Below are 22,595 nucleotides of genomic sequence, written 5' to 3' on the forward strand. Positions count from 1 at the left end.
TGTCCCCCTGCTTAAGCCAGTACGTGTCCAGGCCTGTCTGAAGTTTGCTAGAGAGCATTTGGATGATCCAAAAGAGGATTGGGAGAATGTCATATGGTCAGATGAAACCAAAGTAGAACTGTTTGGTAGAAACACAACTCGTTGTATTTGGAGGAGAGAATGCTGAGTTGCATCCAAAGAACACCATACCTACTGTGAAGCATGGGGGTGGCAACATCATGCTTTGGGGCTGTTTCTCTGCAAAGGGACCAGGACGACTGATCCATGTACAGGAAAGAATGAATGGGGCCATGTATCATGAGATTTTGAGTGCAAACCTCCTTCCATCAGCAAGGCATTGAAGATGAAACGTGGCTGGGTCTTTCAGCATGATAATGATTCCAAACACACCGCCCAGGCAACGAAGGAGTGGCTTCGTAAGAAGCATTTCAAGGTCCTGGAGTGGCCTAGCCAGTCTCCAGATCTCAACCCCATAGAAAACCTTTGGAGGGAGTTGAAAGTCCATGTTGCCCAGCAACAACCCCAAAACATCACTGCTCTAGAGGAGATCTGCATGGAGGAATGGGCCAACCTTGTGAAGACTTACAGGAAACGTTTGACCTCTGTCATTGCCAATAAAGGATATATAACAAATTACTGAGATGAAGTTTTGATATTTACAAAATACTTATTTTCCACCATAATTTGCAAATAAATTCTTTCCAAATCAGACAATGTGATTATCTGGATTTGTTTTCTCATTTTGTCTCTCATAGTTGAGGTCTTGCACAATTGGTGGCTGACTAAATACTTTTTGTACCACTAGTAAGCAATGATAAACCATTTAAGCAGTGCAATAAAAAGATACTGAGGTTCATTTGGGAGGGAAAAACCTGAGAATTTGTTATAAAGAATTAGAAGACTCAAAAGATAGATGTGGTTTTGTCCTTGCTAACCTGAACCTCTTTTGCTATACTTGCTGCGTTGTTTGGTTAAAAGATTGGATAAATCTAAAAACAAACAGGCTGTTACAACTTGGAAGGCGAGGATTTACTTTTTGGATGACAAACCTATCTAAGCTATGAGAAGGTAAAGGCATTTAAAAATCCTTATATTTGGCATTCATTATTAAGAGTGTGTTTGAAATATAAACATAGATTAGGTAAAAGGCTTCCGTCATGGGCATCACCTCACAAAGCTTTTTACAAAATGGAAAAGATCAAAGAATTTCATTGGGTAACATACAAAGAAATTTTATATAAAGAAAGTAATAAAATTAAGAGTAAAATCTAGAGAGAAATTGGAAATACGAGGGATTCAGTGTTCTTGGTATGTACACAGGCAGTTATTTGAAAGACATAAAATGAATAAGAAACTGGAAGGTGGAGAGACAGAGCTATCCAGCACATGGGAGGAGGAAGAGGCCACTCCACCACCCCAGGAAGAGCTCTACCACCTTGGCTGCCTGCCTGCCTGCTGTTGCTGCTTGCAGCCTTACCTGGAGGACTGCTACCTTTAGAGAGACTGCTCCCTTCAGGACCAGGCTCCAGGTACTCAGCCAATTCCTGACTAAACAGCTAGGTAGGACCACATTGTCAGAGCTGACCTGCTGCTGGTGGGATCACTGCTGAAGAGGGCAACACCAAAGGAGGGGTTGCCCATTTAGTGGGGGAGAACAAAGGCAAAAGCCAGACTGTAGGGGAGGGGTACTTTGGTTTGGGCTGTAATCCTTGAAACCATCAGCCTGCAGCAGCATAATACAGCATGGGCTTGCCATTTGCGGAGTCAAGGTCAAGTGGACGGCAAGCCTCCATAGAATGAATGGGGTGCACACCCACACCATGCAGGAACGCCCCCCATTCGTACAAATGGGACTTGAGGTCCTGCATTTTTTGCCTTATTCCGGGGGGGGGGGGGGCAGAACAGATCCCCCATGTATGGCAAAAGTTGTATGTGCCACAAGGAGGGTATGGGAGGGAAACAGTCCAGGGAGCACCCATTACAATAGTAATGGGCTGGGGGTGTTGATATGAGGAATCAGTCCTATTATTCTGATTGAAGGGAGAGACACAGAGTACTGGTTACTCCCAAGTTGAACCCCTTTTCAAAACAGCCAGGATAGTCTTGGCAACAGACCCCCCTGGGCTGAAAATGTTCTTGCTCAATGCCAGGTCAGTGAATGGTAAAACACCACTGATCCAGGACTTGATCCTGGATGAGCATTCCGACCTGTCTTATATCAGGGAGACCTGGCTCGATGAAACTGGGCGGGGGGGGGGGGAATCTCTCCTAGTCTGTAGGGTTGGGGGCCAATTAAAATGGTCCATCCCAGGAGGCTTATGGATCCAGATAGATTCCTGATGACTCTTGGGGAATTTCCTGTTGCCTTGGCAGGTGATCCCATTGAAGTCCTGGCCAATCTCTAGAATAGGGGAATGGCCAAAGCAGTTGACATGATTGCCCCTAAGTGTCCTGTCCCGTTCACCTTGACCTTCCTAGCTTCTGAAAGCAGCTAGAGGATTGGCCAAGTGGGTAAGAGGAGTAGCCAGTGCCTCACTCCATCCTGTTTAATGAAAAAGACCTCCCACTATTCTTAATAACTATTGGCCAGTCTCTAATATTCCATTCTTGGGTAAGGTTCTGGAGTAAGTGGTGGTCTCCCAGATCCAGGGGTTTCTGGATGAGACAGATTATCTAGATCCATTTCCATCTAGCTTCAGACCTGGCTATGGGATGGAGCCATGGGATGGTGGTGCAGTAGTTAAATGCCTGTACTGCAGCCACTCACTCAAAACCATAAGGTTGCGAGTTCAATACCAGCAAAAGGGCACCCTTCCAAGGTCGCTAAAATGAGTACCCAGATTGTTGGGGGCAATTAGCTTACAGTTGTAAACCACTTAGTTCGGTATGAAGCGGTATATAAATGAAGCTGTTTGTTTTGTTTGTTTGAGACAGCATTGGTCACCTTGGTGGATGACCTGTGCAAGGGGCTGGACAAGGGAATGTGTCATTGTTGGTCCAGCTGGCTCTCTCAGCAGCATTCAGTACCAACAACTATGGTATCCTTCTGGGCCGCCTCTCTGAGATGGGACTTGGGGACACTGTTATGCAGTGGTTCCAGTCTTTCTTGGAGGTGCGAACTCAGAGGGTGGTGTTGGGTGAGTCCTCTTCTAGCCTCTGGCCATTGGCTAGTGGGGTCCCTCGGGGTTCTGTTCTGTCCCCCATGTTATTCAACATCTACATGAAACCGCTGGGAGAGGTCATCCAGAGTTTTGGGTGAGGTGTCATCAGTATGCAAATTAAACTCAGCTCTATCTCTCCTTTCCATCTGATTCCAAGGAAGCTGTACTGAACCACAGTGTTTGCTGTCAGTAATGGATTAGATGAGGGTAAACACATTGAAACTTAATCTAGACAAGACAGCTGCTCCTGGTCAGTTGGAAGGCAGATAAGGGAATAGAGAGATTGCCTGTGCTGGATGGGGTTACACTCCCCCTGAAATCTCAGGCTCACGGCTTGGGTGTGTTCCTGGACTCTACTCTGAATCTGGATGCCCATGTTTCAGCTAGAAATGCATTTGCAATTAAAACTACTGCACCAACTGCGGCTGTTCCTTGAGACATCAGACCTGGCTACAGTGACACATGCCTTGATTACATCCCATTTGGACTACTGTAACACACTCCACATGGGGTGCCTTTGGAAACTGTTCAGAAACACTAGTGGATTGAAAATGCTGCAGCTAGAATGCTGACTGGGGCTAGTTACAGGGAGCATATAACTCCCTTGTTGAAATAACTCCACTGGCTACCAGTTTGTTTCCAGGCACAATGGGTTATTACCTATAAAGCCCTATAGGACTGTGGATGGTCACAGAAAGAGACAGGGAGGAAAATAGGAAAGTCCGATCATATGTACTGTGTCAGATATATAGTGTGGTAAATGTTAAGCAAATGTGCAAATAAGCATAAGGTTAGAGATTTTAGGGTCAACAATTTACAATAATCATATATATTTAGAGTTGCAGTTTTCTTTCCGTTTATTGTAGATGGAAATAAAATTAATTAATTAGATTAATAAGCAAAGGCTTGTAATGATCCCCTGTGGTCTAAGCAGCCAACAGTAGGCCTGCCTTGGTTCTCAGTCCCAGCAGATCCTTAGCTCCTTCATGAGTCTTCTGGTCTATGTTTCTATTCCTTGTGTAGTTGAAGATGACCCCTGGTGATCCCCGAATCATGCTGCCACCACCCAGTGAGTTCATATTGGATTTCCCTTAACATACACTGGGACTTGTTAAGGACTTCTCGTTCTACTTCTTGCTAATCTTCTCAAGCATCAACGGAGCTAGGGCACATGTAAAGGAGTGCTGAAGTAGCAGATACTTTTAAGAAAGTATTTATTATAATAAAACAAAACAGAACAAAAAGATATAAATCATGCAAGATCTTAAGGTCCTTGCAGGTACAATATGTGTAATTCTAAAGGTATTCATTTCATGCAAGCAACCAGAAAAATAATAAATAAGGCCTAAACATTCTAATCTGACACATTCTCACCTAACTGATATACTGATATAATATGCCGACCTTGTTGGATTTGAAATATAGTTACAGCTCTTAGCTTAGCATAACTATCTGCCTGAATTATGCCTTCTTGCTGTAGGCACAACACTACAGTTTTAATAACCTGTAAGACTAACTTGAGGGAGACATATTCCCACCTCAAATTCTCACTGTAGAAACCACTAACTGCTGAACACTTTCTCTCTAACTGCCACTATCCAACTGTCATCTAGTCTCAGAGGCTTTTTCTCTTAGAAGCTTCCGGAAGAAACTCTCGCTCCTGCTCACTGATTGGTCAAGTGAGCCTTCTGTCAGCTGTGATGCCATTACTTATTTGCATGTGCCTCCCTCCCAGCTTACTCTTATTACCTGGCAGAAGTCTTCCAATGACTGGAGGCCCAGTCATTACAAGGCTAAAATGAAATGAAACAAATGAAAGCCAGTAAAAGAAAAATATTAAACACTGATCTTCTGAAGGTGGGAAGTACTATTATAGCAGTATAAATTTAATAACCATGTATAGAATTTGTATAATCTTTAATCTTCTTTAATGATTGAAACTAATAAAAATATTATTTTTAAAAAATTCTCTTCTTTTGGGACTGCCATATTTGGACAAAAATTAACCCAATATAAATTATCTAGATAAAATGAATACAGTATAGTACTGCTGAAGAGAAAGGTTTTTTTTTGTTGGTTTCCTAATATTTAGGAATCTTAAATCACAAATGGTTCAAAAGGCATTTCCACATTATTAAAAACTATTCTACAGAGCGCCTGCACCAATCATTTATTTTATCTCATTACAACTCTCAGTGCAGCAATATGATGTGATTATACCTTTTCTTTGCTTTCACTTATAGAATGAAAGCAAAGCCTGTATTCACTTTCAGTCTGCTGCTCTTTCAAATGTCTTATCAAGGTTTGTCAAAGATCATAGCAAATGTCTGCCAAGAGAGAAAGGTCTCAGCCGACTAGCAGAAGACCCAAAGAAAGTATAAAACAGGCCTCTTTAGGCCTGTTACAGACAGCCAAAATAAAGCTTCTTCGAGTCACAGTGGAGGTATGGTGTTTCAATGATGCATGCGTCCTAAGAGTCCAGAAGTCGCACCAAAGCCACGCTCCAGCCCTAAGGACTGGAGCGTGGCTTTGGTGTGGTTTCTGGACTCTTAGGACGTATGCATCATTGAAACACCATACCTCCACTGTGACTCGAAGAAGCTTTATTTTGGCTGTCTGTAACAGGCCATAGAAACACCATACCTCCACTGTGACTCGAAGCAGCTTTATTTTGGCTGTCTGTAACAGGCCTAAGTAAGGAACGCTATGTGGTGGGTGTGGCCACATTAGAAGGCTTTTACCTACAGCTCCAATTCAGGGGAATTTTTAAAGATCTTAAATGCCATGATCTCAAATACATACCTGTGCACAAAAAATCAAATTTAATTACCTAGTAAAACAATGTTAGTATCAAGCTGAACAAAAATTTCAGCCCTGTATAAAACAAAATGAAAAACAATGACAAAAACATGCTACAGGTTGATAAAACTTAGTTCAAATAAGTTTGTTACGATAAGGATATTTTAAAATCACAATAGCTGTTCAGATTAGTCTACATACCTGTAGTTTTCTGTGTTTCCAGAGTTTTTCCTTTATAAGTGTTAAACAGACTAAGTGTTGCATATTTGGTTTTTCCGTCCTTTGCCTTTGTGCTCTGCCCTGACTTTTCCGACATTTCAGTTCATCGAATCCAAAATCGTCTCAACTCTTCAAAATGAAAGGAAAAGGAAACTAGTTAGACTAAAAAAGACTTAGCAAAAAACAAAAAATTAGTTTCTGTGGAAAAACAGTGCTATAAGAATAGAAGCACCCAGGAAAAAGTGAATTTGTACTGTACAAATGAGGCCAGCTGTAGTTCTGAGCATGCTGATAATTGAGAAAGTAAATCTTGGGTTGGCTATATTATGCATGTATACCCTCTGACTCCTGCTAAGGCTCCCATGTAAGTGTCTGTCCCCTTCACTGCTTTTTAAAAAATGATCCAGCCAGTGGAACTGCTTCAAAGTGAAGAAAAAGCTTCTAGCTCTTCCCATGTTCACTTCCTCATGACGCTAATAAGAAATAAAGACATTAACAATTAAACAATTGCTGGAAGACACTGATTTTGAGTGCTCCTGGTGGCAAACCTGTGGCACGCGTGCCCTCTCTGAGGGCATGCAGCAGGCATAGCAAGCAGGGGTGGGCTGTACACACTTAGCCTTTCTCCTTGTTGCAGCTTAGTTCTCCGGCAGAAAACTGAGCCATGCCAAAGAGGTGCAGTGCATGGCCCTTTTGGCCAGAAGCCCTGCACCATGTATTCTATGGTGTTCTGGGAACTGTAGTTTAGTGAGGTGTAATGAGGACTCCCATGGGGTTTTCTTGGCAAGATTTCTTCAGAGGTTTGCAATTGCCTTCCTCTGAGGATGAAAGAGTGTGACTTGCCCAAGGTCTCAGTGGGTTTCATGGCCGAGCTGGGATTCAAACCCTGGTCTCCAGAGTTGCATGCTCAAACCACTGGCTCTCTTTGTCCTTGTTATTATGCTGTGCCTTCTGTGCTTTATTATGCTTGTTGTTTTGTTGTTGTTGTGTGCCTCCAAGTCATTTCCAATTTATGGACCCTGAGCACCCTCCCTCCCTTCTGAGTGCCGGTTCCTGACAACCCTATCATAGGACAAGCTTCATCAGAGGGGGATTTCCACAGATAATACTTGGCTCCAGATTCTTTAAGAACACAGGAAGCACTATGATGAATTCAAGATTTGTAGTGAACCAGTAACATTTTATCAGCAGTTTAACAGAAAGACAGTCTACCAGCTCAGCAGCATTAATATAATATAAAAAACATATTTAAAATCAGGCCAATAAGAACGTAATAATTTTAATACACCCATTTTATTGTATTATTAAATTAATGAAAAATGTATGTTCAGAATTGGAAAGTTTTCTGCAAAAGAGCAGAAAAAAGTCTGTGGAAAATGCCCCCAAAGCATCACCACAGCCCAAGCCTGCTGCCTCTTGCTATGTGCCTTCAAGTCATTCCCAACTTATGGCGACCCTAAGGAGAACCTATCATGAGGGTTTTTAAGTAAAATTTCAAACTGAATTTGAAATGTTTTAGTATATACTATAAATGTTGCTACATGCTACTGAATGCAAAGTCAATATGAAAATCTTTCTAAAACACAATGAATCACAATGAGCCTTCCATATTCACAGGGGTTAGGGACAAAGAACCCTTGCAAAAATAAAAAAAACTGTGAATACAGTGCGCAGCAGCAGAGGCAGTGGCAAGGCCCAGCCACCAAGCGCAGGCAGCTGGTGGACTCCCCAGAGGGGGGAGCATGCAGAATGTGTGTCTGGTGGTTGACTGCCACTGCCACTCCCAACCTTCACACAACAGCCTCTTGTTTCAGGAGAGGGAAGCATGCAGAATGCATACCTGGCAGCTGGGTGCCACTACCCTTCCATCTCAGACTGCTGCATGAAACATTTCTAATCCATGTAAGAAATGTTTCCCCTATCTTCATTTTTTCTAATATTGCAAACATGGTTTCCCAATTTATACTATCGACTGCTTTTTCCATAACTAAAATAAATGTATCCACTTCTGACATCTGCCTTCTGCCAAAAGGTTCAATGCTATCTTACTCATGCCTCCCCCTCCCCTTGCCTATCTACCCTTTCGCTGGGCATTCAAATATCCTCCAATTTACTTTGTCTCCTATTTCACACTAACTTCTCTTCAAGATCTATGTCCCTGCAATGTATATCCATGATGCAGTGTGTGGTTGCTGCAACCCCAAACCAGCTAGGAAAGGGGCGGTGTCCCATCGCCCCTAGGGACTGTCTGTACAACTCCGGAGTCAAGAACAACAACAACAATATTGGTAGACCCTTATGGCTAGCAACTCCGCCCCTCTTACTTAGGGATAATCATTACATACGATATCCAGCAATTCATCCCTAAGAACTATAAGCCGACAGCTACATGAACATTATGCAAATTGAAATCCTGGCAAATTTTAAAACTTTCTATTCTTGGCCAAATAGCCATAGTTAAAATGTTTTTGATTCCCTGCCTCTTTTTCTTATTTGAAAATATCCCACTGACTCCTTCTCTGTTCCAATTCAAAAAATGGCAAACATCAATTAATCAATTCATATTCAGTAAAGAAAAAAGAAAAGGAAAAAAAAAGAACTAGATTCTCTGAATGTATCAGACACATCACTTCCACTGCCAGAGGATTGGTGGTCCCAAAGATTTGCAGACTTTTCCCATGTGTTTCACTTAATTCAGGTTGTGCAACTAATTAAAGACAATGAATCCACAAGATGGGTCAATTTGTAAGTTAGAAATATAAACAACTGAATCTACATGTCTTCATAATCAAACTACAGGACTTCTTATCTAGAACTTCTGGTTTCCCCCCCAATAAAACTATGTTATACAATTGTTTATCCTGCAATGAAAAATAAACTGATTCCTTACATTTTTCTGTTGATTTGAATATCAAAAAATTAATACTTGTGTATACTTATTTCATCATATTTAATTATTTTGTGTATATTCTGCATGTGCATATCTCAAATATATCTTATTACAGGTAATTCTCCCCATTCCTGGATCAGATAATCAGTTACATTTTTGCAATCTTGTTTATATTTTTCTTGTCAGATTGTCCATTTCTATTACTACAAACAATTTTCCCACAAATCTTCTACTGAAGGTATAGTTCCTTGTTTCCACAAACAGGTATAGATCATTCTTGCAGTTTTCAGCATATAAAACAAAATTAGTCCATTTTTTTCCTAATATATCTTCTATCACATTTAACAAAAATACTTCAGGCTTGAATTTTATATTTTCTTGTAACATTATATTTATTATATGATGTATTTTAAACAACATTTCATTGCTTTTAGGAACATCCACAACATATGAAATAAAGTTTCCTTATCTTTAGCACATTTCCAACACTTATTGCAGTTAATGTGTACAAACTTAATGTTGAATGTTTAAAGTTAATGTCAAAGTGGAATGTGGGAAAATGATGGAACAATTTTTTTTTAGTACAACAAAAATTAAAAAAATAATAATCAAACTACTGGATATAACATAAAGCTTAAACTGCTCTCCCTCTCTTCAATGACTCAGAGACCTTGGGCAAGATCTCTTGAGACATCAGAGGAAGGGAGAAGTGTGCGTGTGCTCCTCTCCAACCCCTCCATGCCACCCTGTAACTATCTCAGCTGGGTGACTTAAAGAATATCAGAGAGATGGAAGAGGGGCAGGCATGCGTGCTTCCCTTCAACCCTTCCCTGCCGCCCTGTAACTGGCCCAGGTGAGCCAGTCAGGGAGAGGGGTTATTCACGATTTTCTCACGTTCGCGGTGGTCCTTCACCCCTAACCCCCATGAATGTGGAGGGACGACTGTAGTTTTGAACATTTTCAAACTGTGGATGCTTGAATCCGTGTATAAGAAGGGCCGACTGTATATACAGGTATACCTCAGCAAACAAAGCCTCTTAGAAAGAACCTCTTTTTTTACAAAGTACAGTGGGCCCTTGGTATACGCGGGGGATAAGTTCCGGACCTCCACGCGTATGCCCAAATCCATGTACGCTCAAGTCCCATTGTCCCCAATGGCGGCGCACATGGACGCGCGCCGCCATTGGGGACAAAAGTCCCTCTCCTCCCCTTCTCTTTCCCTCCCTCCCTGCTTACCTGCTCTGTTGCCGCGCTGCCACCTCCCGCATCCTTCTCTTCCGCCACCGCGGGAAAGGCCAGGTGCTGCTCGTGGAGGCCAAGAGGCCTCCAGACTACACCAGGCTCTTCTGCAGCGGTGGTGGCGAGGAGGACGAGGCCAAGCTTCCTCCTCCACGCTGCCGCCTCCACAGCGAAAGGGCTGGGTGCAGTCTGGAGGCCTCTTGGCCTCCACTAGCAGTACCCAGCCTTTCCCACAGTGGCGAAGGAGGAGGATGGGAAGCCAAGCCTCGTTCTCGCTGCTGCCGTCGCCGCCTTCATGGAAAAGGGCGGGTGCTGCTCGTGGAGGCCAAGAGGCCTCCAGGCTGCACCCGGCTGTTTCTTGGCGGCGGCGAGGAGGACGAAGCTTGACCTCATCCTCTTCGCCGCCACTACAGAACGGCCAGGTGGAGGCCTAGAGGCTTCTTGGCATCCGCGAGCAGAACCAGGCCGTTTCGCAGCCTCGTCGTCCTTGCCACCGCTGCGAAACGGTGGGTGCTTCTCGTGGCCTCCCATTGGCCTCCACGAGCATCACCCAGCCTTTCCCGCGGGGGCGGCGGAAGTGAGAACGAGGCTTGGCCTCCCATCCTCATCGCTGTCTCCTCCTCCGCCACCGCGGGAAAGGCTGGGTGCTGCTAGTGGAGGCCAAGAGGCCTCCAGACTGCACCTGGCCCTTTCACGGTGGCGGCGGCATCGTGGAGGAGGAAGCTTGGCCTCGTCCTCCGCGCCACCGCCACTGCAGAAGAGCCCGGTGTAGTCTGGAGACCTCTTGGCCTCCACAAGCAGCACCCGGCCTTTCCCGCGGTGGCGGAAGAGGAGGCGGCGAAGATGCAGGAGGCGGCGGCCTGGCGACAGAGCAGGTAAACAGGGAGGGAGGGTAGGTAGATAGGGAGGGAGGGAGGGAGGGAGGGAGGAGGGGAGGAGAGGGACTTTTGTCCCCAATGGCGGCGCGCGTGCACAACTTCCCGGATTTGCCATGCATGTATGCTCAAATCCGCGCATGGCAAATCCGCATACAAGGAGGGCCAACTGTATTTTTCTGCCACCCAGATCCTCCACATTTCCTCCTTATCTCTGTCTATCTGAAAGTTGTTGGTTTTTTTAAAACAGTATATTGTGCATTTCAGTTGGCCAGTAAAGGTATTATTATTAACCTTTATTTATAAAGTGCTGTAAATTTACACATTTAAATTTAAATTTAAAGGTATCACTGATGGATTTTTGTTTAGATTTGTTAAATGGCGAACACAGCTATTCCTGCATATTTACCAAATTTTCAGTTAAGTAATGTCAAGAAACACATCTACTTTGTTAACTGTGGTATACATAGTAAAGTTATTTTAAGTATATTCCTATCACATATAATAGCGTTCTCAAAATATTAACGGATAAGCTGACTAAAATCTTGGAGTGTCTACAGTGTCTGTGCAATTCTTGTTCGGCACAATGGGAAATACAGCGGACCCTTGCCTTACGCAGGGGATCTGTTCCAGACCCCCCCCTCCCCGCGTAAGGCAAATTCCACCTATGCTCGAGCCCCATTCATTTGAATGGGACTTGTGTACACGGCGGCGCGGGCGCGCCACGGGCACAGGCACCATTCATTTGAATGGGATGCCCCGCCCCTTGCACCTCCATACACCTTCAAGTCCATATATAACGCGTGCGCACTGTAAACTATCAAAAATGAGTTTATCCCAAACAGAAATAGAGGATTTCTAAATTTGGATATTCTTCTCTATCTTGTTTAGTATACTTAAATAAGTTGCTAACTCAGAACTGAAACTTAATGCTAAGGCAGAAGTAGGCTTGTAAATAGGTATCCAACATCTGCACTAGGGATGTAAGGACCTGGAAAAAAATCAGTAAAAATGTCGCCCCCCCCCCCCCCCCCGAAATGTTACTTTCCCAAAATAATTAAAATGAGCAATGGAATACTTCCTTTTCAATTATGAATGTTTAAGACAATGTGTCCATATTTCTCAAATTATTTCTAAAACTGATGCAAGCTGCAGGAAAAGAGATTCCACCTCAACATTAGGAGGAACTTCCTGACAGTAAGGGCTGTTCAACAGTGGAACAAACTCCCTCAGAGTGTAGTGGAGTCTCCTTCTCTGGAGGTCTTTAAGCAGAGGCTGGATGGCCATCTGTCGGGTATGCTTTGATTGAGATTTCCTGCATGGCACTGGATGGCCCTTGTGGTCTCTTCCAACTCTACGATTTATGATGTAGTAGAACTTCATATATGACTCTGTTCATTAGTGCTACTTAAAATAATGACCCATTAATTAGTTCCAGTGTGCTAGTCACTGGCTGTTGGTGTATGAGGAGAGTCTAGGAAAGAAAACAACCATTACAGCCAACAGGCATAAAAACAGTATTGGCACATCAGGAAAAAAGTCCAGCCCCTAGATTAATCTAGCCTAAGAAACACAGATATTTCATCACTGTAATTCCTGATTCTGCTCACCTTTTCTAAATTATTTTAAGGCTTCATGTAAATGTTAAACAGCATGGGGGACAGGATGACGCCCTGAGGGACGCCAGATATCAGCTCTCTTTTACGAGAGCAGTTCCCCAGCCTCACCATCTGGAACCTTCTTGAGAGGTAGGATCGGAGCCACTGGAGTGCAGTGCCCCCAATACCCAACTCTCTCAGACGTTCCAGAAGGCTACCATGGTCGATGGTATCAAAGGCCGCTGAGATGTCCAAGAGCACCAGCAGGGTGCCCTATGAGGAACGATTCAGGGAGTTGGGGATGTTTAGCCTGGAGAAGAGCTGATATGATAGCCCTGAATAAGTATTTGAAGGATATCATATTGAGGAGGGAGCAAGCTTGTTTTCTGCTGCTTCAGGGAACAGGACCTGGAACAATGAATGCAAGCTATAGGAAAAGAGATTCCACCTCAACATTAAGAGGAACTTCCTGACAGTAAGGGCTGATCGACAGTGGAACACACTCCCTCGTCTCCCTGCTTGGAAGTCTTTAAACAGAGGCTGGATGGCCATCTGTCGGATATGCTTTGATTGAGAGTTCCTGCATGGCAGGGGGTTTGACTGGATGGCCCTTGTTGTCTCTTCCAACTCTATGATTCTAACCTCCATTCGATTATGCCCAGCGATTTAAAAAAATGTAAGAACTATCATAGAAAAGCCAACTTTTTTTCAGTCATATACACAGGATTTCAGAATCACTGTTTATTATAAAAATATAATTTATTTAAGCATAAAAGATAAAGGTTTCCTCTTTGACAAGGTTGTCAAGTTGTGCCCAACTGTAGTAAGTGGTGATCATCTCCATTACTAAGCCAAGGGAGCCAGCATTGTCAAAGGCAATCCTATGGTCCTGTAGCCAGCATGAAGTGGTGCATATTTATCTACATGCACCTTTACATGCTTTCTAACTGCTAGATTGGCAGAAGCTGGGACTAGTGATAGTTTCGATCTGCCAACCTTCCAACAGTCAGAGTCAGTGTCTTAACCGCTAAGCCACCGTATCCCTGGTTTAAATATTTAGTGCTATGTTTAAATATTTAAGTAATGTATTTAGTAGTGTATTTAAGTATACACTAATATTTATTAAAAGATAGCCCACAAAAAGCTTACAGAAATGATGGTGTAGCCTCTAGATACAATTGGCTGCTGTTCACTCAACAGCACTCAATCACCATCCATTTATCAGATACTGGATTTTTTAAACATGTAATATCACAGCCTATGGTTTAGCATTACATAAATGTATGTTACACATGTATATTCACTGCAACCAACCCCATAAGCTCTATTCTATGGGCTATCAAAAATCTGGTCGCTATCTTCTAAATGTGGAATGCAATCCTCAGTCATGATTTGCAACCCTACCAATTTGTTGTTTTAAATTTTGACTTCTGGGAAAGGTTGACTAAAACAGATCATGCAATGTGAGAAGACCAACAAGCAGAAAGCTTGACATGCATTCCAGATTTTCGGAAAGCTGATTTCACTAAACTTAGGAAATACTGGGTGTGATCCCTTGGTCAGCATTAGTAAAAAAAATAAAGGAGGTCAGGATGGATGGGGAGGTTCTCAAAAGAGAGATATTGAAGGCACAATTTCAAATGGCTCCAATAATGGAAATAATGGAAAGTGTCTCAAAAAACTACCAATCATTCAACTAAGTTAGGTATGGAGAAGATGCTGAAAAGCTAACAGGGGACAGAGAAAAGGCATAACTACTCTATACCTCCTTTGTCTCAGTCTTCTCACAAAAGAAAAAGGGTGCCCAACCTGAAGGAAATGGAGCAGAGGACCCAACAGGGAAAATGCAGCACAGAATAAGTAAAGAGGTAGTGCAGGAATACCTGGTTAATCTAAATCAGGGGTTCCCAACCTGGGGGTTGCCAGGTTGGGAATCCCCCCTGCCTTCCCCTCCTCCCTGTGGGTGCCTGCGCACCGCACGGGGAAAAGAGGATGGAGACGCGTCTGCCTCCTCTCCCTTCTCCCTGTGGGTGCCGATGCTAGTGCACGCACCCACAGGAAGAAAGGTACAGGGGCGGGGCGGCCTTCTTCCTTTCTTACTGCGGCTGCCAGGCAACCGCGGGGAGAAGGGGACGGGACTGCAAGCCCCAGCAGCCTCTGAGGCTGGAAGTCCCACTCCTTCTCCCCCGGCGGCCTCCCTAATTGGTTGGTGGGCCAGGAAGGGGCGGGACTTCTGGCTGCAAAGCCCACTGGGGCTTGTAGGCGGCCGAAAGTCCCGCCCCTTCCTGGCCTTCCAACCGATCAGGGAGGCCACGGGTGGGACTTTTGTCCCCAATGGGGGTCGCGGCCCATCAAAGGTTGGGAACCACTGATCTAAATGAATTCACGCTTCCAGGACCAGATAAACTACATCCAAGAGTCTTAAAAGAACTGGCTGACATGATCTCAGAGCCATTGGCAATAATATTTGAAAAGTGCTGGAGAATAGAAGAAGTCCCAACAGAGTGGAGGAGGGCAAACGTTGTCCCCATCTTCAAAAAGGGAAAAAAGCAGACCCAAATAATTACGCCCTGGTTAGCCTGACATCTATACCAGGAAAAATTCCAGAGCAGATCATTAAACAGAGAGTCTGGCCCTATACAGACAGGCCAAAATAAAGCTAGTTCAGGTCACTTTGGAGGTATGGTGTTTCAATGATGCATGCATCCTAAGAGTCTGGAAGCTGCACCAAAGCTGCACTCTAGTCCTTAGGACTTTTGGTGTGACTTCTGGACTCTTGGGATGCATGTATCATTTAAACAGCATACCTCCAAAGTGACTCGAAGCAGCTTTATTTTGGCCTGTCTGTATCAGGCCTCTGTAAACATTTAGAGGGGAATGCGATAATCACAAAAAGTCAACATGGGTTTCTCAAAAACAAGTCATGCCAAACCAACCTTATCTTTTAAATAAAATTACTAGCTTGATAGATAAAGGGGATGCTGTGGGTCACCCAGTTCCCCCGATTTTCTTGCAAACAAGCTAGTAAAATGTGGATGAGACAAGGCTACTGTTCGGTGGATTTGTCATTGGTTGACCAGCCTAACCCAAAGGGTGCTCAGCAATGGCTCCTCTTCATCCTGGAGAGATGTGACTAGTGCGGTGCCACAGGGTTGTCCTGGGCTGAGTGCTATTCAACATCTTTATTAATGACTCGGATGAAGGCATAGAGGTAGGGTTGCCATAATTGTCCACTTTTACCAGGGACAAAATGTGGAACAAATTCAAGACCAAACTGTAGGACAACTGCAGGACAAAACTCAGCCCAAAATGTAGGACATTGAAGAAAAATGGTGGACCTTAAATGTCCTACATTTTGAGCTGAGTTTTGTCCTGCAGTTGTCCTACAGTTTGGTCTTGAATTTGTCCTACATTTTGTCCCTGGTAAAAGTGGACAATTATGGCAGCCCTACATAGAGGGCATGCTTATGAAATCTACAGATGACACCAAATTAGGAGTAGCTAACACTCCAGAAGACAGGATCAAATTTCAAAATCACCTTAATAGATTAGAAAGCCAGGCCAAAACTAACAAAATGAATATCAGCATGGAGAAACGTATGCTACTACACTTAGACAGAAAAAAATGAAATGCACAGATATAAGATGGGGGACACTTGGCTTAACAACAGTACATGGGAAATGGATCTAGGACCCGAAGCAGATGGGCCTAAAGTGCCAGCTTCAGGCTGTGTTGAGGGCGGGATGTTTAGACAATGCACACCTCAAACGTGTTTGGAAGATATGCAGAGCATACCTGTCTGGGAAAAGCCAGGTGCAAAAGAAGTTGAGAAAATCTGCTCTTTGCCGGCATTCCATGTGGGACAGCAGTGGCAGCTAGAATCAGGCCTGGTAAGTCAACATGGTCCTGTGCTTATTGGAGTGGCCTCTGGTGGCTTGTTTTGTCCCACCTGCATGACCCATACGAATCCTAGTAGACCACAAATTGAACATGAGTCAGTGTGCTGTGGAACCTGAAAAAGCCAATGGGTTTCTAGGCTCAATCAACAGAAGTACTGTATAGTGCCTAGATCGAGGGAAGTAATAGAGCCACTCCATTCTGCTTTGGTGAGGCCTCATCTGGAATACTGTGTCCAGTTCTGGACACCACAGTTCAAGAAGGATGTGGAAAGCACAGGGTGGCTAAAATGGTGAAAGGTCTGGAAACCATGCCCTATGAGAAGAGACTTAGGGAGCTAGGTATGCTTAGCCTGTAGAAGAGAAGATTAAGAGGTGATACAATAGCCATGTTTAAATATTTGAAGGGGTGTCATATTGAGCGTGGAGCAAGCTTGTTTTCTGCTGCTCCAAAGAAAGAACCCAGAGCAATGGATTCAAACCACAGAAAAAGAGATTCCACCTCAACATTAGGAAGAACGTCCTGACAGTGGAACACACTCCCTCAGAGGATAGTGGAGTCTCCTTCTTTGGAGGTCTTTGAACAGAGGCTGGATGGCCAACTGTCAGGGGTGCTTTGATTGTGAGTTCCTGCATGGCAGGGGGTCAGACTGGATGGCCTTTGTGGTTTCTTGCAACTCTATGATACTAGTATGTGTTGTGCATGTGCCGTCAAGTCACCTGTTCACTCATGGTGACACAATGAATTTCAGATGGTTTTAGAATCATAGAATCATAGAGTTGGAAGAGACCTCAAGGGCCATCCAGTCCAACTCCCTGCCATGCAGGAAATCTAAATCAAAGCATCCCTGACAGATGGCCATCCAGCCTCTACTTGAAGAACTCTAAGGAAGGAGACTCCACTACACTCCAAGGGAGTGCATTCCACTGCCGAACAGCCCTTGCTGTCAGGTAGTTCCTCCTAATGTTGAGGTGGATTCTTTTTTCCTGGAGCTTGCATCCATTGTTCCAAGTCCTGTTCTCTGGAGCAGCAGAAAACAAGCTTGCTCCCTCCTCAATATGAGATCCCTTCAAATATTTAAACAGGGCTATCATATCACCTCTTAACCTTCTTTTCTCCAGGCTAAACATCCCCAGCTCCCTAAGGCGTTCCTCATAGGGCATGGTCTCCAGACCCTTCACCATTTTAGTTGCCCTCCTTTGGACACGCTCCAGTTTCTCAATGTCCTTTTTAAATTGTGGTGCCCAGAACTGGTCGCAATATTCCAGGTGGAGTCTGACCAGAGCAGAATACAGTGGCACTATTACTTCCTTTGATCTAGACACTATACTCTTACTGATGCAGCCTAAAATTGCATTGGCCTTTTTAGCTGCCGCATCACACTGTTCACTCATGTTCAACTTGTGGTCTACTTGGACTCCTAGATCCCTTTCACACGTAGTTTCATTCAGCCAGGTGACCCCCATCCTATATCTCTGCATTTCATTTTTCCTCCCTAAGTGCAATACCTTACATTTTTCTGTGTTGAATTTCATTTTGTTAGCTTTGGCCCAGCTTTCTAGTTTATTCAGGTCATTTTGAATGTTGATCCTGTCCTCTGGAGTATTAGCTATTCCTCCTAATTTGGTGTCATCTGCAAATTTGATAAGTATGCCCCTAATTCTGTCATCCAAGTAATTAATAAAGATGTCCTGGGCCCATGACAGAACCCTGTAGGACCCCACTGGTCACTTCTCTCCAGGATGAAAAGGAGCCATTGTTGAGCACCCTTTGGGTTCGGCCGGTCAACCAATTACAGATCCATTTAACAGTTACATTGTCTAGCCCACATTTTACAAGTTCATTTGCAAGAGGTAGTAGAAAGAACTAATTAAAACCTGTAAACCAATGTGTAAGGATTTTGCCAGTGAAAGGCCTCTGGCAAAGGCCTGGGCTGAGTGCTGAGAGAAGAGCGATCTTCTGGTGTGTGGCGGCAGGCAGGCAGGCCTCTCCCTCCCCGCCCCAGAGGCTCCTTAGGGCCGGAGCACTTCCTAGGCCCCGAGGGAGCTCTTGCTGGGCATTCCCTTGGGTCTGTTCCAGGAGTGACGAAGAACCCTTTAGCGTTCACGAGAAAGAAAACCGCTTGTGATCCGCTTTACCTTGCCCCAGCCATGGCTGTGCTCACTGGGATGGCGGCTTCGACACAGGAGTCCCTGCTCCCGCCGCCCTGAGACACCAGAAGTCGGGATGAAAAGGCACCGGAAGCAGAGGAAAGGGGGAAGAAGGCTGAGGGAGGAACTGGGCCGGAGACGGGGGACGGTGCCGGGGGTTTCGGTTGCTTGGGTTTTAGACAGCGCTTACAAACTTTTCGGGGGGTCCTTTTTTGTCCCTGCCGCCCGAGAAGCCGACACAAACGAGGAGAGGAGAAGAGAAAGGTGTCCCCGGGCTCAGTGCGGGGCGCGACGCGGCCCTTCCCTCTCGCCCTCTTTCCCCCCCACACGCCGCCGCCGCCACGCTCTCCGCACCGGCCGCCTCCTCCCCGGCTAGGCCTTCGCGACCAGCAGCTCCAATGGCCCCCTGCGGCTAAGGGCCGCCCGCCGCTGCCGCCCAGTGACTCCGCGGGAGGCTCACACTCACCGAGGCCGAAGGATGCGCCCGAGTCCCTCCACACAGAGCGGGCCAAGATGGCGGGCGGACAGCCAAGCCGGCGTCGGCGGCGGCGCCTAATGCCTTCCTACGTCACCACGCACGCAGCGCCTGGAGCCACGTGACCGAGGCTACCGCTACGCTCTATGGCCGTAAAAGGCTGGGGGGCGGAGCGTGGCTGCCCGTTTCGTAGGAGTGGCCGCCTTGCTTCCAGAGCCAGAGGAGACGAGGGTGCTTGCGCCACCTACAGGGTACTGGCTCAAACTGCACTGCGCGTTCCTGGCGAAGCTGCCGCGGTGCATTGTGGGAGGCGGGCGGGCGGACCCCGCAGAGGACAAGAGCGGCTCTTCCGGGTCACGCGGTCACAGCGCCGACTGGGATTGTTTTTAACTCTTGTAGAAAACGCGGCTGGCGATGTATATATGCACACGTCCCTCCATGTTTGCATCTTTGATTATTCAGGGATTTGATTAATATGTTCCCTCTAGGAATCTCTAGGTCCTCCAGTGCAACTCTATGGTCAACGTTAGCTAAAAGTTGCCCTGAAAGACCTTGAGATTCCTAGGGAGAAGACTCCACTAGGCATTTGTATCTCCTCCACTGCAGTTCTGTGGCCAGTGTCTGTCGGACGTTGACCACAGAGTTGCAGTGGAGGACCTAGAGATTCCTAGAGAGGTGACCTCTCAGATAAGAACGTGGTGTTCTTTGTTCTTTGTGGTTTCTCCATATTCACGGGGGTCTTGTGCCTCTAACCCTAGTGAATATGGAGGGGCAAGTGCATGCGTGTGTTAAAATAAAAACCACAGCATTGTTGCAGACTGTGATTAATTGCGAAGTCTTGTGGGAAATATATTCTGTTGTGTTTTGTTCGGTGGTAGAATGTTTTAGAAGTTTGTAGAATATCCAGCCCTCTTTGATCCTTTGATGGATGAACATCTTCTGCACAGAATCAACTCTCTAGGAGCAATGGATCACCCTCTAGAAAAAGACGTCTCCAGAAGGTGCTCAGGCTGCGTCCAGGAGGGGCTATAAAGCAGAAGAATTTAGCTCCTGCAAAGTCAGCTGCATAGGAGTCAGTTATTTTGGAATTCACACTTCATGTTAGTCATAATGAATAAATAATAATAATAATAATAATAAGAATAATAATAATGTTTATTTATATACTGCTTTTCCAAATTAGATCAAAGCGGTGTACAACAGGAAGTACAATACAATATCCAAAGTCAAAATAAAACATAACAGGCCTCTCCCCCTCAAGATGGTGGTCGGAAGGAGGGCTCTTAGTCTTCAGGCCAGGCCTCTCTCTCCCTCAAGATGGTGGTCGGAAGGAGGGCTCTTAGTCTTCAGGCCAGGCCTCTCTCTCCCTCAAGATGGTGGTCAGAAGGAGGGCTCTTAGTCTTCAGGCCAGGCCTCTCTCCCCCTCAAGATGGTTGGAAGGAGGGCTCTTAGTCTTCAGGCCAGGCCTCTCTCTCCCTCAAGATGATGGTCAGAAGGAGGGCTCTTAGTCTTCAGGCCAGGCCTCTCTCCCCCTCAAGATGGTGGTTGGAAGGAGGGCTCTTAGTCTTCAGGCCAGGCCTCTCTCTCCCTCAAGATGATGGTCAGAAGGAGGGCTCTTAGTCTTCAGGCCAGGCCTCTCTCCCCCTCAAGATGGTGGTCAGAAGGAGGGCTCTTAGTCTTCAGGCCAGGCCTCTCTCTCCCTCAAGATGATGATCAGAAGGAGGGCTCTTAGTCTTCAGGCCAGGCCTCTCTCCCCCTCAAGATGGTGGTCGGAAGGAGGTAATGTTGATACAATGAAGCCACGAGGCAGTGAGTTCTCTGTGCCTAGAATGAGAGATTATTTGGGGGTGTTTGTTCCACTAAAGGAGCCTAGAGGACCTTAATGACAGAAACTCTTCTTGGACAGTTTAAGCAAATGGGATTACTCAGAATGCTGGTGGCTAAGCTTTTGATCATGGGACATGGCCAGTATGCAGCATGACTCAAGGCTCCATCCTATGAAATCCTGGGATTTGTAGTTTATCATGGCCCCAGAGCTCTCTCATCTCACAAAATTGCAAATGGTAAATATCACAAAAACTGTAAATATCTCACAAAACCAAACCACAGAATTCCATAGCGTTGAGCCACTGCTGTTAAAGTGGTGCCAAACTGCCTTTTTGTGCCCTGCAGTGCATACTCCTTACACTTGGTAGGCAATGATGTGTCTAAGTGTTAACTGGAAGCAACTAGTTTTTCCAGTTTGATTCAACAGAGCTATAACTAGTCCTTTGTGGGCTTTTTGGGCTATGTGGCCATTTTCTGGAAGAGTTTATTCCTGGCATTTTGCCAGCATCTGTGGTTGGCATCTTCAGAGAATGGTGGCATGGAAGAGAGTTGAGTGTGTGTGTACACACACACACACACACACACACACATATACTGTGTGACCCTTGGTTGAGAGGAAGTGATTTCCATGTTAATCTGTGTGTAGGTCTGTTGTTGAATGAAGTCCTCAGGGTGGGATGATATGTGTGGTGATGTGTGTCTAATTCATTAGTAAACCTTTTTCTGCAGGGAAAACTCCTGACCCTGAGTGCTGATCATCTGCATGTGTTGAATCTTGATTTTGGTGTTTTTCAGGACTGATAGCCAAACTCTGTTAACTTTAACAATTTCCTTTTGAAGTTGTCCAGGTGTTTGTGGATTTCAATGGTTTTGATGTTTCTGCATCTGGCCATTTTTTTAAATGTCTAAACTACAGTAATCATTAGCTTGTAGAGCCCTACACCTACAGGCTCTAGTGGCTAATGGTTACTCTAGCTCAAACATCAGAAGAGCTACTCGACCCAGAAAAAACAACAAACAGGAGTGGACAAACAACCACCCAATGGGAAGGTATTTTTACCATACATCAAAGGAGTTACAGACAGAGTAGTTAAACTGATGAGAAAGCACAATCTCCGAATGATCTAAAAAAAAATCCAGCAAATGTTGCACTCAGAGAAGGACAGGAGAGACCCTCTCATGGCCACAGGAATTTACTGACAACATAAGGACCACCAAATACAATGTTCAAACACAAATCAAGGAGCATGAGAGATACTGCACCTGAAGATGCCAGCCACAGATGCAGGTGAAACATCAGGAATACATTCTTCCAGAAGACAACCACATAGCCCAAAAAGCCCATAAAACACTATGGATGTTGGCTGTGAAACCTTCGACATCACAGAACTATAACTATTTCTCTGCACTGACTCAAATTTCACCAGCCATGTATTATACTTGGGCATAACCATTAAGCAATTG

The 22,595-nt window shown here is 45.0% G+C and overlaps 1 protein-coding gene across 11 annotated transcripts in view; it reads right to left on the bottom strand.

Annotated features, from left to right (window-relative positions):
• Nucleotides 1-19,377, bottom strand: part of PRRC2C (proline rich coiled-coil 2C) — a 194,983-nt gene extending 175,606 nt beyond the window's left edge. For all 11 annotated transcript variants that reach the window (XM_089516032.1, XM_089516035.1, XM_089516025.1 and 8 more), the window contains exons 1-2: nt 19,296-19,377; nt 6,162-6,308 (exon numbers count right to left, since the gene is read on the bottom strand). In XM_089516032.1, coding sequence (XP_089372158.1) covers nt 6,162-6,276 — 115 coding nt within the window. In that variant the 5' untranslated portion in view covers nt 6,277-6,308; nt 19,296-19,377. The remainder of the gene's footprint in view (nt 1-6,161; nt 6,309-19,295) is intronic.
• Nucleotides 19,378-22,595: the final 3,218 nt, after the last annotated feature.

Source organism: Sceloporus occidentalis, unplaced genomic scaffold, assembly GCF_023333645.1.
Source record: "Sceloporus occidentalis isolate IW3139 unplaced genomic scaffold, rSceOcc1.0.p SCAF_3, whole genome shotgun sequence".
Lineage (NCBI taxonomy): Eukaryota > Metazoa > Chordata > Lepidosauria > Squamata > Phrynosomatidae > Sceloporus > Sceloporus occidentalis.